The sequence below is a fragment of the Musca vetustissima genome, unplaced genomic scaffold (genome assembly GCF_032173495.1).
Source record: "Musca vetustissima isolate MV318-11 ecotype Yass unplaced genomic scaffold, APGP_CSIRO_Mvet_v1 utg61680, whole genome shotgun sequence".
NCBI lineage: Eukaryota > Metazoa > Arthropoda > Insecta > Diptera > Muscidae > Musca > Musca vetustissima.
The window spans coordinates 213727-232758 of NW_026882624.1; the positions used below are offsets into that span (position 1 = coordinate 213727).

A 19032-nucleotide genomic window follows, 5' to 3' on the forward strand; every position below is an offset into this window, starting at 1 on the left:
CATATTTGAAAAAAATTGTCATTATTACAACGGTCGGATTTGGTTAGAAGAAGAAAATAAAACGTGGTATAATTATAAGAAGGTAGGATCAAGGTCTATCTAAGATCTAGGCCTTGGGTAGGACCTATCTACCAACTGATTACAATTTGTTCTCAAATTGAAATTAAAACCATTTTTACAGCGTTCGCCAGGGAAAAATTACTTTGTTATGGATGAAACAAACATTTCATAATATTACCTACTGGATTTTGAAAATAAATTGTAATCTTTCATTCATTTTTAGGGTTTTTTTGTTATATGTTGAAAAAATTTCAAATACACACAACCTCTTGTTTGTTTATATTTGACTGAAGAAGCAACTACCTACATAGTTGTTTTTTGTTATTCACCTCAAGCTGTCCTACTATGTGTTATTACACCACGGAATAAAGACCCTTCACAGAAGGCTTATGGAAGACTCTTGTGGAAGAAGTAATTTTCTACAAAAATGATATTTTGTAGAAATGTTCAAGAGTAGGCGACGATTCGCAATCATCCTCATCATCATCGATTAGTTCTGTATCAGTATCAGTGATATCGTCATTTTTGGTGTTCTTGTAAAGTGACAGTGGCGCGAAATTACTTTACCAGTTATCAATCCCCTGGAACACAACACACAGCCTAACTTGTATTATTGTATCATGGATGTGAACCACCTTTATGTCTTTGGTAAACGATTGGCAACGACAACAAAAGTCGACTTATAGATCCCTACTTTTTTTATAAAGCCAAGCCAGATGCAAACAATTGGCATCTGCATAAACTATTTGCGCAAATTAATTACAATTTAATAAAATTATTTAGTTCGCAACGTGAAATAAAACAAAAAAGTGTAACGGAATAAAAAAAGACAATGTAAAACTATGCAAAAGTGAACGAAAAAAACCGATTTTGATTGAACAAATTGGCGAAATTGCCGCAGACAGGGCAGCAGGCAAAAGTAGTAGTACAAAGTGAAGAAGAAGAACAAGAGAGCAGAACAAAAGCAAACAAGCAGAGAAGCAGAAGAAATTTACAATTTTTGCACAAGCGAAAACGCTAAGAAAGAAACAACTACACACGATTAGGGTCGCGGTTATTTAAGGAAGATTTTTTTCAAAATGGATGAATTAGAGCCGTGGAATATGTTTACAAGTGAACAAGCTGCTGATAATGCTGGTGAGGAGGAAAACGACGACGATGCTGATGATGACGGCGGTGGTGGTGGCGATGACGAGAATAACGATGAGAACGTCGATGATGGTGAAGAAAATGTACCCTTTACCATACCATCACCTGTACAGGATATGCAAGTAAAAGAAGAACCTCCCGAACCGATGGAGGAAAATTTCGAAGACGATAGTCCCTTTGCATTTCATTCGATATTGCACAGTGATCGGGATACACCACAACACGCAGATGAATCTCTTTTCGATTTCTATGCTGACAATTCCAATTCTAATCGCCCACCCGGCAGACCACCATTACAATCCACCAACGAACCACCTCCGCCCCTCTCAGCCGAGGATGAATACTATCATAAATTGGTGCGATACGAAGATGCCATTGTTTATATATGCCCATCGTGTGCTGCTGAATTCCGTTCACAAGATGCGTGGAAAACTCATCTCAACAACGTTCACAGTTACAACACTCGGGAGGGTTTGAATTTCATTCAATTGGACAAACTCTATCATGAATGTATGGAATGTCAGAAACGTATAGCCATGCATAGTATGGAGAACTTGATGAAGCACAAATTTACCCATTTACCGTATCGTTGTTGCAAGTGTTTCATCTGTAAGCGTCAATATAAATATCGGCAGGATTTAATGGTGCATCTAAAAATGGCACATCGCGATGAATTAATTGCCCTGGCCAAGGAGGAACATAAAAATCGACCGCCACCACAACAACAGCAACAAAATCAAAATTTACGTTCAATTTTAAGCAAACCATCGACAGCATCACGTTCAAATATTTCCATTGGTCAGGTTAAAGAGAGTGCATTGGATATTTTCGACAATAACTCCGATGGCATTGAAGTGCGCAATGAAGTTTTGGATGAGGATGATGGTGATAGTTCACTACAACAGCCGCCGTCCAAGCGTGCGGCTCGCGATATCTCCACATTTCTCGATGATGGTTCGACAAATGGTTCTGCTGGCGGAGGTGGCCAACTAAAATCAAAACTTTTAGATGACATCGATGAATCGCTGGAAGAATACGTGTTATTTACATGTCCTCAGTGTGCAACGGAATGTGAAACACGCAGCGAATGGCATCAACATATTGAAGAAGCACATGATATGGCATCGCGAAAGGGTCTGAATATACGCGATATAAATCAAGGACAAGCTCAATGTATTGAATGTAATCAGGTATGTTGTCATCAGTAATTTTTTTAATTTAGATTTAAATAACCAGATATGAAAGTTCAAAAGTCGGACGGGACCGACTATATGATACCCTTCACCACTATAGGTACATACAAGAGGGTAATGGGCACATTTTTCCAAAACTTAATACACATCATTCTAGACTCAATTAAGTGCGCTGGGCAAAATTTCATGCAAATCGAAGGATATTTAGGGACTTCCGTGCACCATTTACATAAAATCGGACGAAATATATAAGGGAGCTATATCTAAATCTGAACCGATTTTCCCGAAACTCACCACTCATCATTCTATACTCAATTCAGTACGCTATGCCAACTTTCGTGCGATCGATGGATATATAGTTTCTTTAGTGCACTATTTACCTTAAAGCGGGCTAAAATATATATGGGAGCTATATCCAAATCTGAACCGATTTTTTCCAATTTCAATAGGGTTCTTCCTTGGGCCGAATAAAGCTGTGCCAAATTTCATCCAATTCGAATCAAAAATGCGACATGTACTTTGTTTACAACTTAACATGGACAGACGGACGGACGGACTGACATGTATAAATCGACTTAAAAAGTGATTCTATGCTTATTCTCAAAAGGAACCATGTGTCTATTTCGTTTCCTTTTGCCTGTTACAAACATATGCACAAAGACATAATACCCTGTACCACAGTGTGGTAAAGGATATAAAAATAGCGGGAACAATACTTTACTCAATCAAAATTTTCACAATTTTCCTTTTTCTCTTTCTCAATTTCTCTCTTTCAGACCATCACGAATAATACAATCCGAAATTTACAATTGCACAAGTTCACCCACTTGCCGCACAAGAAATGGCTAACATGTAAATTGTGTTTTACCGAATTCGATATTAGCAAAGAGGTGATACGTCATTTGGCCGAAAAACATCATCTGGTCTCGGAAAACACGACGAACAGCAATAACGATGAAGATAGTCAAGAACCATTCGGTTTTGGTGCCGACGATTATAATGCCAAGAATTCATCATCATGGGGCAATGGTAATTCTATGTCCAAATCCGAAGAACGAGATACATTTGAACAACACATTAACTATTTGTGTCCCCAGTGCGGCAAAGAATTTACGGATAAGAAATTATGGCGTAAACATATGGTGGATCAACATCAACTGGGCGATTTGGAGACGCTGAATTTTGAGGTCATCAATGAACTACAGCTGAGATGTCGAGAATGCGATAAGATTATCACAAATGCCTATGGCATACAGAATGCACAACAACATCGTATTACGCATATGCAGTACAAATCGTTTGCCATTTGTCGTATTTGCCGGAAACAATACACGGAGCGTAAGGGCTTGACGAAACATTTAAGAAATGCCCATGGCATTGGGGTTCCTTCGTCAAGGAATGTCAACTCCGCATCGCCTATACCGAATTTCGGTAGTCCGAGCACTAAGCCCTTCAAATCGAAACAGCAACCACCGTACAAGGAGATTGTGAGGCACAATAATTACACCTATGAAATATGCTTTTTGGATGAAGATGATGATGTGGATTTCGGTGGTGGTGGCGGCAGCGGAAGCGGCGGTGTTGATTTTATGAGAGATTTTGGCAGAAAATCGTATGATTATAACAAAGCCGAGACCCATTCGTATAACAAACGAGCCTATCCCTTGGCCAAATCAAACCTAGAACAAATGTCCCGTTATCGTTGTGTCGATTGTGGTTCCATCTTCAAAAATCCTCAGGCATTACAGCATCACATTAAAACCGAACACGATTTTGTCAGCGAAGATAAATCCATTGATGTTGATGACTTGTTGACACCCAGTAGTCGTGAACCGGCGGTGCCTTCCATTGCGGACATCAATACGGACGATTCCGGGGTGGATTGTAATTTCATCTACATTTGCCCCGAATGTGGTGTAGAATTTCGAATGCGACACTTGTGGCGCCGCCACATCAACTCCGAACATAATTTCGATAAACGTGAGTCGCTTGATTTCCGCATGATTGATAAACTCCGCTTCCAATGTACGATATGCAATGAAGTTGTACAAAGTTCCAAACTGAAGGGCTTACAGGATCACAAGTTCCGTCATTGCAAGTACAGGCAGTATTTGAAATGCCTACTGTGCGGCCAGGCGTACAACCACAAGCCGAACATGATCAGTCATTTGAGGCAAAGGCACAACATTGTGGAGGCTGAGCCGGCCCAACACTCCATCATGGCAGCCGAGGCCAAGAAACAGCAGATACCGGCATTCAATGCCCCCAGGCAATTTTACGGTGGCGGCAGTGCCAGCAAAAATGTATCTGATGTTACCAGTTCAGATCGGCCCTCAGGTCTGAAGACAGTCGAGGATGTCATCTCCTATCACAATGCTGTCGATCATGAGAGTATTTTCTATCATTGCCCCTCGTGTACCCAAACGTTCGATTCGCATGTCTTCTGGCGTAAACACATTGTCGATGAACACAACCTGAACAGTCGACAAGGTCTGAATTTCCGCCAATTGGACGATCACCACTATATCTGTTTGCAGTGCTACAAACGGGTCACTGTCACCCACACCAAGGGAGCCATTGGCCAATTGCAATCACATAAATTTCGTCATTTGCCCTACAAGTCATTCCACTGCACCGTGTGCAAGGGTGAATTTGTGCGCAAACAAATGTTCTTTAAGCATTTGGATAAAATCACCAATAAATGCGCTGGTCTGCAAACGGCCGAGACGGCCAAGGACGCCGATCAAAATGAATCTCAATTTGATGAGGATAATTCTATGAATGAATCAACAACAAATCATTCGGCTGCTGGTACATCGGCTGGAAAGAGTGTTTGGCCAACAAGGGCATCATTACCGGCCGCCGCGCCATCTCTTACCGAAAGTACGGCCGATAATCAGGGATGTTTCACACTGAGCTGTCCCCAGTGTGGTCTGCAATTTGAATCGACACGCACTTGGCGTGAACACATTAACATCGAACACAACCTCAACAGTAGGAATGTTTTGAATTTCCGCAAGATCAACTCAAAATTGCATTTATGTTTGGAATGCAATGAACATGTTAACGGTCGTAAACTGAGGGACCTGCAGGTCCACAAATTTAAACATTTGCCATTTGGAGCGTACTTGCATTGTCGTTTCTGTTCGATGAGCTATTTCCACATTAGCAATATGCAGGAACATCTCAAGAATAAACATCCCCAGATGCTGACGAAAATGCGTGCCGATGTCAATTATGAGGATGACGTGACCAATTTGGAGGGAGAAGATGAAGATGATGGTCAGACGTTTGGCGGCGGCGGTGGTGAGGAGGAGGAGGATGACGATGTAGTTGTGGCAAACGATGATGATGGAGGTGGAGATGGTGATGATGTGGGCGATGAGGATGAAGATGATGATGCTCCATGTCCAGAAAATATGCTTGATATTGATTTATTAGAGGCAGAAGCCGAAATTGAAGAAGTCGATCCCGATAATGTGGAAGCGGATGATCAATATCTTTTGGGTTAAAAATGGAAGTGAAAAAAATAAGTGGATGGTGCTGTTTCACAAGGTGGTTGCTTGAAAAAATAATTTAAAGTAAACCCAGGATCCTTAAAAATGCTTCCCTATTTTAAGAAAAATTCCCGCCTGCGGAATTCTTAAAAAATAACTTATGGGTCCTTTCGAAAAGCATGATTTTAAAAGTTCCTTCAATATTTAGATTTCACTAAAACTAAATTATAAAATCCAACTTCTTTGGGGTACCTCCTTCGAACTACACCGCGAAACAGCCCATTTTCACCATGCAAGGTTTTTTTCTATTCAAACTTCCTCGAACAAATTTTATATAAAATTAGCATAGAATTCTCATTCTCACAGTTCATCTTAATTTCATATTAAATTATTTTATTCAACTGCCCCGAATTCAGCCCCCAGCTCTATTGTTTTTAATATTTTTTAGTATTATTTATACATATTTAACTACAGCCAGATCGCCAATCATACAGGAATGCCTACAGAGCATACATATGAAGCCAATAATAAAATATTAAAGGGGAGGATATGACACCTTATTTATTTGAAACGGTTTCCGCTCTTTAATACCCCCACTCTGTAAACTCCTATGACTTCTTTCCCGTGTGATTCTTCTCATTCATTCTCTGTTTGTGTGTGTTTCCTTCGAAATGTGTCCCTAATCCCTAGTATTATATTTATTTTCAATCAAAACCCAAAAACAACAATTGTATATTTTATAATAAAAATTATTTTTAATCCTCTATATACTCACGAATTATCTTTACCATTTATTTTGTTGTGGCAATCTATCTCATCATGTTTCTTTTTTGTCCTTTATTTTGAATCTTTTTTTCATTCCTATTTTTTAAGAAAATATTTTTTTGATTTAAATTAAGTCCATTATTAACCAACTTCCCTAATTCCATTAAGCAAAAAAACGAAAAACGTATAATTGTTTTAAACAAAAAGAGAAAAAAAAACGATATTTACTTTATTGAAGAAGCGAAGACACTACTACATTAACACCCTATCCGAAAAACAACAATAACAAAACGCATTAATAAAAATATAACAACAATAAAGTTTCGATTGTATAATGTATTAAAAAAATATCGCAAGTGTTTTTATTTATTTATGAGTTATTTGTGGTAGGCCCTTCGGTACAGCACTTACATAAAATCGAACGAAAATATATAAATACAACCTATATCAAAATCTGAACCGATTTCAACTATATAAAATTTTGCTCAATCGGACAAATATTGGGAGTTTTGTGCATCATTTACATAAAATCCGATTAAACTATATATGGGAGCTATATCGAAATCTGAATCGGTATTAGCAAAACTTCGCATACATCAATCGGTACCAAATTCAGTGCGCTGGGCAAAATGTTGTCCCAATCGTACAAATATTGGGAGTTTGGTGTATCATTCAAATAAAATCGGAGCGAATATATATGGGAGCAATATCTAAAACTGAACCGATTTTAACAAAACTTCGCAGACATCAGTCTGGACCTAATTCAGTACTCTGTGCAAAATTGTTTCCCAATCGGACAAATATTGGGAGCTCGGTGCATCATTTACATAAAATCGGACGAAAATATATATGGGAGCTATATCGAAACGTTTTTCCCAAAACTCACCACTCATCATTCTCAACTCAATTCAGAACGCTATGCCAATTTTTGTTCAAATTGAAGGATATAAAGGGACTTTGGTGCACTACCTAAAATCGGATGAAAATATATATGGGAAAATCGTGAAAATCGTTTCTCGAAACTTACCACACATCATTCTAGACTCAATTCTGTACGATATGCCAAATTTCGTGCAAATCGAAGGATATATAGGGACTTTGGTGCACTATTTACCTAAAATCGGACGAAAATATATATGGAAGCTATATCGAAATCTGAACAGATTTTCACGAAATTTAACACACATCATTCTAGGCTCAATTCAGTACGCTATGCCAAATTTTGTGTAAATCGAACTCACCACTCATAATTCTAGACTCAATTCAGTACGCAAATCGAAGGATATATAGGGACTTTTGTTTTAAAATTTACCTAAAATCGGATCAAAATATACATGGAAGCTATATCGAAATCTGAACCGATTTTTCCCAATTTCAATAGGGTTCGTCCTTGGGTCAAATAAATTGGCTGTGCCAAATTTCATCCAATTCGAATCAAAAATGCGACCTTTGTTTACAATTTAACATGGAAAGACGGACGGAAGGACATGCATAAATCGATGCTATGCATATTCTCTATATCGTTTCCTTTTGCCTGTTACAAACATATGCACAAAGACATAATACCCTGTACCACAGTGTGGTGAAGGGTACAACTACGCCCATGTTAGTTCAAAAAAATATTTTCAAAAATCTACGATTATGTTGTTTTGAAATTTAAAAAAATATCTTGCCTACTTTGGTTAAAAAAATATTTTTTTAAAGAAATCCACACCTATTTTGTTTCAAAAAATATTTCTAAAAAATACATTCCTGTTTTGATTCCAAAAATATGTTGGTTCAAAACAAACGTTTAAAAAAAATTTCAAGCCTTGTGGCTTCGAAAAATATTTATAAAATATGCTCGCCCATATTTGTTAAAAAAAAAATACAAAATTGCACTCATGTTTGCTTGAAAAAAAATATTTAAAAAAATACACCTATGTTCGTTTGGGGAAATTAAAAAAAAGTTCAAACTAATAAATCCATGAAGGCGCTGTCTTGAAAAAAAAACATTCAAAAAATTCACGCCTATGTTGGTTCCAAAAAGAAAATTAAGACACCACACCTATGAGAGTTTAAAAATATATTTAAAAAACGCCAAACCGCAAATGTTTATTTTTTTTAATTATTCTTCTTCCCAAAATATTAAATATACCAAAGAGTTTGTTTTTTTTTCGTTTTCGTAATTTTTATTTAATAGTGTTTTTTTTTTTAATTTTTCTTTTTTTAATATTTATTTATTTTCAAGTTACTTGCAGTTTTATGATTTCTTATTTGTTGTTTTTTTTGGACTCATTTAAAAAGATTTTTATAAACAATTAAATAATAAAGTCAAAACGTACAATTGAGTTTGTGGATATTGTTGTTGTTGCTGTTATTCTGCGCTGCACATGATTTTCTTCAAAAAGAGACAGAGGGAAATGTATTTCAAGGTTTAAAAATAATATAGTTGATATAAGTTGTTGTTGTTTTTGCCAAATACATAAAAACAACTTATAATTATAAAAAAGAATATAAGTAAGCAACAAGAAAAAAGTTTCAAGTAAAAAATATATTTTTATATATCAAAAAATTAAGGAAATTTAAAATAATAAATTATAACACTCTTATGAGAGAGAAGAAAAAAAAAACATTTATAGAAAAATATTATTTTCCTATTTAAAAAAAATGGAATTAATTTTTATAGTTAATCATCAAGTTGAGAAGACTTAAAAAATGTAGATTATTTTTTTTTTAAATACACATTGATTTTTTTTTGAGTTTAGTTTTTTTGTTTGATGTTAGCAAAAAAAGCACAAGCTAAACACAGTCAAAATTGAATTCATTGAAGGTAACAACTACCAATAATCGACAAAAGTTAAGTTAGAAAAACACTTACAATGCAATGTGAAAATTCGTTTTCTTAATGTAACTCTCTTTTTTTCTGTTTTTTGTTATATGTGGATAATTTTTAATTATTCATTCATATATATATTTATCTGTATGTGTGTATGCGAGTTTATGTTTGTCACTGTGTTGTGTGTGTGTCTTTGATTTTTTTCTTGGTAGTGATTGGGGTGGATTGTGTTTTGTAGGGAGGAGTGTGGAAGAAAAAGGGGCTTTAAGTTCAAGTGATTACATTGTTGTTGTTGTTCAGAATATATATTTGTTTATATATATTTATTTAGTATGTATTAAATAGGTAATAATGTATAAGTATATTATATATACTCAGTATATTTTATATATTTTTTCGTTTTGTTGTTTTTTGTGGTCTGCTTTTTTGTTATATATTTTATATAATAATGCAAGTTTTTTTCAAATAAAGCAAAAATCCTTTTTTTTTGTGTTTTTCTTTTTTGCAAATTTTCTGGTATGTTGCAAGGTTGGTGTGTGAGTTGTTGGTATGTGTTTTTTGATGTGTGGTGGTGGTTTTGTTTTTAACCCTGTGCTGAGGCCAAGGCCAATTCCCGAATGGCTTCTTGCAGAGCATGTTGCATTTCTGGTGTCAATTGGCTGGCACATGCTTGGAAGACTTCGGGATTTGACTCGACTTGTTTGACAATGCCCAACATCCGTGAACCAACATCACTGATGGCTGCAACCACTTTGTTGGCAAAGGCTTGAGCAATAATGGAAACAATACGTGGTAGATTACAGTTGTTAGCACCCAAAATAATGGGATGATTGGCCTGGATCAATTCACACAAATAGCCATAGATGTGAGGAGCTTCGTCACTGTCTTCCGTAACGGGTAACCAAGAGAACCTGCAAGAAATAAACAATTAGGAAAAAGGAAACATAAAAAAATATATAAAAATATTAACGAAACCCCAAAGCTGTATTTGTTCGAAAAAAAAAAATTAAAAAAATATATACATTTTTTTAATCGAACCCAAAAATTCCAGCTTTTTAGTTTAGGATAATGTTATAATTGTAAATACTGTTCATTGGCCTTGGCGTTTTTAGTATTACTTAATGAAACATATATAGACAAAATTAAAAAATAAAACATTTAATAATTACTTACCAAATATTTATAATTTCATCAACATTTGGCAATGCCGATTTGTTATATTTCAGAATTTTTGTTACGGCCGAAATGGCATTTTCTGTGGGATTGATGTTTTCGGGTTCGCGGCTCTTGGGGTCGTTCACAACTTGTACTAAGAGAGGAATGATTTGTGCACAGGTTACAGCAAATTGTTCACCACCAAATTGACCCAACACACCGCAACCATATGTGGCAGCCTGACGGACCTCGGGCGATTTATCGGTAACATATTGCAACAGGGCAGGTGTAAAGAACTGTTGATAGGCGGCACAGGCGGGGCCACAGAATTCTAAAATAAAGAAAAAAAAATGATTTTATTAATTACCACAATTAGAAAATCGTTTGATTGACTGGCTCACCTATAACATCATCAAATGTGCACAGACCCCACTGTCTGTCCGACCATGAACGTGATGGATCCAATAGTTTGACAAAGTTTTGTGCTATCTGATCGAAATGTGGCAAAAACTGTACTTTATGGGTCAAGAATAGAGCATGTAGGATATCGACAATTTTCGATAGAATATATGTATCGGTATCATCTTGTTCGGCCAATTCCTCTTCAACACCATCATCGTAATCCTCTTCGTTGCGAGCCTGCAAACGTTTATCGGCACGCTCGAAATGTTCCTCCATGTATTTAGCAATGATTTCCAAAACTTGTTTCATAGCATCATCATTCAAGCAGTTGGGTCCCAAGGTCTCAATACACTTGGCCAACGAGTTCAATAGTTCAGCTTGGACATCAGCCTCCGGTTCCGAGACAATAACCTTCAACAGCTCGGGGCAAATGTATAGCCACATACCTTCCAAATATTGGGGACCCTTGATTTTAGCACAATCCAAGAGACAAGGCAAAGATTCAGCTGCGGCTGTGCGTACACCATCGTGGAAATAGAATTTCAACATGGGCACCATTAGACGTACCACCTCCTCGGCATAGTCGGCAAAACCTTCCTTCAGTTCACGAGCATAGCAGACCAACATTTCACAGGCCGAAGCCTTGTCTTCCATGCCGGCGGTGCGAATGGCAAAGTTCTGCTGTTCGCCCAAATTGATGAAGGACCAATCGACATCACCCTCGATATCTTCGACCTCATCGTTGTCCAAGAGAGCCACCTCGGGTTTCATGGCGGCTGTGCGCATAACAGGACCCATAACCAAGGGCAAGTATTGTTCGAATTGTTTGCCCAGAATCTTGCACATACGGGCCCAAGCAGTGATCAAATACGAAGTTTGTGGATCATCATCGGCCATATCACCCTCGGAGTGGGTCTTCAGCAACATGTCCATAACCTCACCGGCATCGGTAATGAACTTCTCACGACCCACAGCCAAACCAATTAGACTGACACACTCAATGGTCTTGCCACGCAACATACGCAACTCCTCGGAATTAGCATTCTGAATGATGAACTTCAGGCATGGCATCAAACGATCGTAGTAGGTGACAAATTCCTTTTCACAGGTATCGGCCACGGAAGCAATGGTGGTGACAATCTGTTCCAATACCAATTTGTTACCCTTCTCGACCAATTCCTTGAACTTGGAATTCAACACAGCTTCCAATTTACCCATAATGCCATCCAAGTAGCGAGTCAAAATATTTTTGGGGCAATCCTCGGAGAAGTTGACGAGGGCAGCACCGGCATGAGCCTGCACGCGGGGATTCTGCACATCATCCAACAAGGACAAAAGGCCGGGCACAACTTGTTCGTGGAATTTCTTTTCGAATGTGGGTGCAAAATCGGTGGACATTTGACCGATAGCATTACAGGCAGCATAGCGAACACGTGGATGGGGATCACGCAAGTAGTTCAAAACTGCAGCCATAATGTGTTCCAACATGGCTTCCATTTGCTTGTGGCAACCTTCGCCAATGGCTGAAATGGCCATAAGGGCGGCGTAACGTTGCTTCCAGTCGCTGTGACCCAACATGGTGGGTAAGGAGTTCATGACATTGGGCAATACACATTTGCCGCCCAAACCACATGCCAAACGATCCAATGATGACTCGGCAATGACATTATTATCGCTGTTGTCATCTTCGGTCACCGAATCGGAAGTAGCCCAATCTTCATCATCTTCCATGTCGGTCATCATTTGCAGGACCAATGGGATCAAGGCGACAATGTATTTTTCGGCACGTTTGCGTACCATGGCTGGGGCATTTTCGGAGAGGGAGACCATGACTTCCAAGACCAAATGGCGCCAGCTGTCCTCAACATCTTGGGAGCTGAAAACCTATCAAAAAGCAAACAACAAATATACAAACATAGGTATTTCTTTATTTTTGTTGCTTCTTTTTTTACTCACCTTCATACAAATCTCAAAGATAACTTCCAATTGGGGACGCAAAAACTTGGGACAAGTCTCGGTCATGTCAATCAACAACTTCAATAGCGATTGATCATCTTGGGCCTCAATACTCTCGGCGGTGATCATAATCATGCGTGGCAGCAAATCAGCAAATTGCTTATAGATGACAGCCTCCTTTTCCTTGTCGTGGCGCAAAATGAAGGCGCCCACAGCACGTACAGCCTGGAAACGTACCTCAACATCAGCAGTGGGTTCCATGCTCTTGGTCAACATTTGCTTAATCAAATCCATATATTGAGCTTCGTCATTGCCAAAGATCGATGGTACACTGGCAAAGATACGCAATGCGGACTCTTGCAATTGGGCCGATGGTGAATTGGCACATTGGAAAAGAAATTGCAAGAAATCGGGCCATTGATTGTTGCCATCTTCATCGATAAGATTGCGTGCGGCTTCGGCAACAACTTCACAGATCTTACGACGTAAATTTGGTGTAACATCTTGTTGGACGGCTAAAAGTATTTGTTGTAGCAACTGGCCCTGACCCTCTTGCGGCAGCTGAAAGCAAAGTGAAAAAGAAAACAATTGTGAGAATTTAAAAGTATGAAGAATTTGGTTAGGAGGTTGAAAGGAAAATTCTGAAATTAATAGCGATAATATTTAATGCTTGAGGCGTTGTGTTACGATGTCATTAATCATTATAAGAATAGTTTTTGTAATGATCATGATGAGTGCATCATCTAAGTATTGCTGTTGTTATTGTTGACCACACCCTACATTTTTATTTTTTTAGAAAATAGTTTGGGTACAACAACCATAGTTAATTGTATTAATTTGAAAAAGAATGTCATGTTCAAGGAGAGGTATGGGAGGGAGGGAGCGGCTTGTTTGTCAGAGTTATGTTTATTTTTCATTCTTAGAAAATATTAATGGTTAACAAATTCGTTATGAATGCATGATCATTCATAATGAATTTTTTATAGACACATAACCTTAAAGGCAGTAACTTCATCTGAATTAAAATCAAGTGGGAATATGTATATCGATGAAGTTCAATCTTGAACTTTCAAAATCGTTTCAAAATGGCCAATAACTAAGGACAAAGATTTATAAAATAGCTTCCCGAAGTTTGGGGATTGTCATTGGACATATTAGAACTTAAAATGATGTTACAAAATGATTATTAAAATATGAAGTTTGTGTATCATCATCGGCCATTTCACCCTCAGAGTGGCTCACCTCACCGGCATCGGTAATGAATTTCTCACGGCCCACAGCAAAACAAATTAGACTGACAGACTCATACGCAACTCCTCGAAATGATGAACTTCAAACATGACATCAATCGCTGGTATCGGCAACAGATGCACAAAGGCATCCCGTGACATTAATATTTATTCCCTTCACCACACTGTGGTACAGGGTATTATGTCTTTGTGTTTGTAACAGGCAAAAGGAATCGATATAGACCTTTGAGAATATGCATAGAATCACTTCTGAGACGATTTATGCATGTCAGTCTGTTCGTCCGTCCATGTATTTTTGTGAACAAAGTATAGGTCGCATTTATTATCCGATTTGAATGAAATTTGTCACATGTCTCTAATTTGGCCCTACTTAAATTGGGAAAAATCGGTTAAGATTTAGATATAGCTCTCATATATACTTTCGTTAGATTTTATGTAAATGGTTCACCAAACTGCCAATATTGGTTCGATTTAGACAAAATTTTGCCAGATTACTGAATTAGGTCTAGATTGATGTGTGTCAAGTTTTGTTGAAATCGGTTGATTTAGATATTAATAGAGCACTGATGACGATGTAATTTGTGGATGTGTTGGGGGAATAATGAAGGGAAATATCATTTCGTTTCGTTTTTTCTTGGCTGACTTTTTTAAATCGATTCGTTGCCTATGACTTCATTCAGGACGATTTCATTTTCTGTTTTTCAGACATTTTAAGTTTTCTCAGCTTAAATTGTAATTATTGAATTCAAATATTATGTTCTAAGCCTATTTCTAAGATTAGAATTGCAAATCCAATAATAATTATAATTAATAATATTTCTACATAAAATACTCAACACGCACCTTCCTCATCATAATTTGGGTAATTTGCCATGGAAATTTAATATAATGTATAAATACTGTATTGTATTTGAATCTGTATGTGTAAGCTGCTAATGTCCTTTCTTTATATTCGAAATAGCAACAACAAAATTAGGACATTCAGTATATATACATATATAAACATACAAATTGGCTCACAACATAACCTCATTTTTGTTTTGGCCGATTTGGTTGGTATTTTTTGCAGCAGCAGCAGCCGTTTGTTGGCAGATATGAAGATTAAATCAAAACAAAACACACATACATACAGGCATTAATATGAAAACATATATATGAGATGGAATGGTGATTGCCTTCGATACCTGCTGCTTCTATCGTGTGTCTGCCTATCGTTTATATTTTTCCCCCATTGCAAAAAAATGAGCTTTCACAATTTGGCAAAAAGGGAATTTTTGTTGTTGCTGTTGTTGTAGAATTATAACAGAACACAAAACTGGCAATGCCATGATAATAATGTGCGAGAGAAAAACACCAACAACAAACCCAGATAATACAGGTAGGTAAGGTAATATGAAAGAATATAAATTGAAAATGAAAAAGAAAATCGCACAAAAACTACTAGAAATTAATAAAATTAAATAGTGGAAGGATGGAAGGAATTCACTACTCACCTCTTTATAAAATTCTAAAAATTCAGATGAGAATAGACGACGCAATAAGACAGCAGCCATTTGACGAGCCTCTTCAGATTGTTGGCCATTGTGTATGGTGGCCAATAAATGTGTAACCTTGAGTTCGCGTGGTACATTATTGTAGGCATCCTGTTAAATAAAGAAAAAGGAGGAAAACAACAATTAATAATAATTAAGAAACAAAATATGGAGGCGGTGGGGGAGGGAAATTGTGGGCGGGGTACATTTTTTATTTCTTTTCATTGTTTGTGATTAGATTTCAAGTAGCTTGTTTACATTGTAACAATAACATCTTGCTGCTGCTGTTGTTCCTCCTCCTCTCAGCTGTTGGTTGTTGTGGTGGTGGTGGCAGGCAGCATTACATGACAAGGTCAGCCGCCTGTTTTAAGTTGGGGAAGCTTATTTCATTGGCTAGATGATGATGATGGTGTGTTGGGTGCAGCAGTTTTTCGTTTTAAATAGAAATCAATAGAGAAACAGGCACATGTTTCTCAACCTGCCGCCTCTTGCCAAGCCACCAGATTTATTTTTGCAACCACATGCAGTTTTGAATTTTCTTCGAATAAGGAAAATGCGTCATTACTATTATCTGTCATTGTGAAGGGGGGACGGGGAGGTCGTCCCAGCCGTGAGTTGAATTTTTTTCGGTTGTATGGCCAAAATTGGATGATGTCGACGAGGAGGAAAGAGGGAAAATTAGTCGACATACCAAAAAAGAATCATTGCTTTAATTACATTAATTAAAAAAAAACGACGAAGAATAAATTAATATATGCCCATGCATAGTAGAATAGCCGCCAGACGTTATTGCTATTACGGCTGCTTTGCTTTGTCTTGTGTCAGTTTTTCTTTTAGCTATTGTTGGCTCTGTTTTGCTTCCGTTTCCATGAATCATATATTTATTAACCACACAGCAGCAGCAGGTTGGGCCTGTCATAATATTATTTTGCTTTGGAAAAATATTTTTCTATGAACTTTTTTCTTTAAAAAAATAAGAGATTTCTTTGTAATCACATTTCCAAGAAATTTCTCCACATATTTGTTATTTTTTTAATCATTTTTCCATGCAAAACCGACAAAAATACCAAGAATAGCAGCACAGAAAAGACAACGTAAAAACACGTTTCGCGCTACAAACGAAATTCACCACACAAGCTAGCATGCCACCACCACCACCTTCGTTATTATTCGTCCGGTCGGCATGAAATTTCTTTGTGCAAAAAAATGAAAAACGCAGCAAGATATTAGAACACCTCCCCGGTTACACTCACTGATATATAATATATATTGCTGGAAAAATAACCTTTCCTCCTTCGCACAGTCAACACATGGAGAAGGGGTCAGCACCACATAACACAATATTCCTTCCAGAACAAAAACCTTGTCATATAATTTTTGTTTCTTCTTCTAGTCTCATACCTTAACTTACAACACACCACACACACACACTACTTGAAGGAGAGGAGGGCTTCTTTTTTTTGCAATAACCACTATTCATTTCACAATATATTAATTTGTCATTTAATTATTTATTACACACCTCAGCCTGCTGTCTCACATCATTGTCGGTGGAAAGCAATGAATTTAAAATTTGATTGAATTGATCTGCAGCCATTGTTAGTTAATTTTTTTCTTCCTTGTTTCACAAAAAGCGTTGTCTCCTTGTTGTTGGTTCGTTGTTGTATTGTCGTCGTCCTCTTCTAATCGTTTTACGTGTTGCAATTTATCCAAAAAAACAAAAGCCAGTAAGAGGGAATTTTTCGTGTTGCTCCTGCTTTCTTTTTTTTTCTTGGAAAATATGAATCTTTTCCTTTGTATTTTGTTCTTTTTTTCTATATATTATTTATTTTCTTCACAAAACAAAAAAAGAAAGAAAAGCTATCCGCCTCGCGAACTTCCGCAACACGACGATGAAATGAAAGAACCAATTAAATTAAATCGTTGAGAACCATAAGTATTTGGTACTTTTTTGGCATGACATTTCCATGCATGCATGCTGAAACAGCATGAATGGTTACTTTGTTGTGTCAGGGAATTTGTGTGTGTGTGGTAATCAGTATTGCAAAAGGTGGTTAGTCTTTGATTAAGCCGTATGGCAAATGTCAGTTTTTGGGGATAAAACAGCAATGAGACAGAAAAAGGAAATTAATTAATATTTTTAAATGAAAATATGTTATAATAAATATATGGAAATTTGTGTGTATATATCAAGGTACAATTATTAAAGTAAAGCCTTTGTTACACGAGCCATCAATGTCATATGTACTGTCAAATTTTACATAGGGTCGTACTGTTCACGCAGTGTTGCCCACACGAAAAATTTCATCTATTAACCCTTTGTGGCCCACAGGCAACAGAATGTTTTAGAGCTTATATTTAATATGCAGCTAGTAGATACATATTATTCGTAATTCATATGTCAGGATCAAAAGAAAAATCCTAAAAATTCAAAATTTTGGTAAAGTTATGAGCTTTTTTGATATAGAGAAGACGGTAATTTTGTGTACAGTACTAATTTGTGTATACAATCCAAATTATATAAATCGCTTCGAATTATTTTTGATTCTTGTAAAAATGAATATAGAGAATAGTTCCGTTCCAGAACCTAAAAGAATCTACTCATTTTACGTATTTTGCTACATTTTACTCGAAAACCGTTCCTCAACCCACAAAACTGGTAAAACATTGAATCAAATTTACGAGAGCACAAAACATGGCGTTCTCTTTGTAAACTTTTTACTCGAGAAATTTGGCCGAGTAAAAATGGTAAAATGGTAAATGCCTACTTCTGATTGACTGTTATGTTGATTTTCAAGTATTGGCATCTAATTTTGGCATATTTACTAGATTTGCGCTCCCGAACTTTTCAAATTTTGTAACTCTGAGAGCAATTTTGAAAGGTTTCCCTTTTACTAGATTTACTATTAACAAAGTATTGAAACAGACCAAATAATTTATTATTCTGTAAACAGAAATTTGTTCTCATATTACGGGGAAAAAATTCAGGACTCAAAGGGTTAAAACGATATGACAACACATATGTAATTTGTAACCAAATAAATCGGCCGTTTTGATTATTTCACAAATAAAGATACATTTAATATGCATTTAAACAAAAATGTATGTGAAGTAACAATTTTGACATACATAAATAATGTCGCATGTACAGAAAAACTGACAGCGAATTTATATATATAATATTTAATCATAATTAAAGGCCGAATCAGGGTTTATTTTCTTAAAGTGAATTTACATATAACATTAAATCATGAT

At 36.7% G+C, this 19032-nt stretch overlaps 2 protein-coding genes across 2 annotated transcripts; one reads left to right on the top strand and one right to left on the bottom strand.

The window, feature by feature from the left end:
• The first annotated feature begins 1139 nt into the window (after positions 1-1139).
• Positions 1140-5914, top strand: LOC133329187 (zinc finger protein 423). Its single transcript, XM_061537680.1, has 3 exons — positions 1140-2399; positions 3179-5107; positions 5171-5914. The coding sequence occupies exons 1-3, from the start codon at positions 1140-1142 to the stop codon at positions 5912-5914; spliced, it is 3933 nt and encodes a 1310-aa protein (XP_061393664.1).
• Positions 5915-10057: 4143 nt separating this feature from the next.
• LOC133329173 (importin-5) lies at positions 10058-17405 on the bottom strand. Its single transcript, XM_061537666.1, has 6 exons — positions 17300-17405; positions 15739-15888; positions 12996-13556; positions 11039-12923; positions 10656-10968; positions 10058-10393 (listed from the first exon to the last, which is right to left on the bottom strand). The coding sequence occupies exons 1-6, from the start codon at positions 17372-17374 to the stop codon at positions 10066-10068; spliced, it is 3312 nt and encodes a 1103-aa protein (XP_061393650.1). The 5' UTR covers positions 17375-17405; the 3' UTR covers positions 10058-10065.
• Between the last annotated feature and the right edge of the window lie 1627 nt (positions 17406-19032).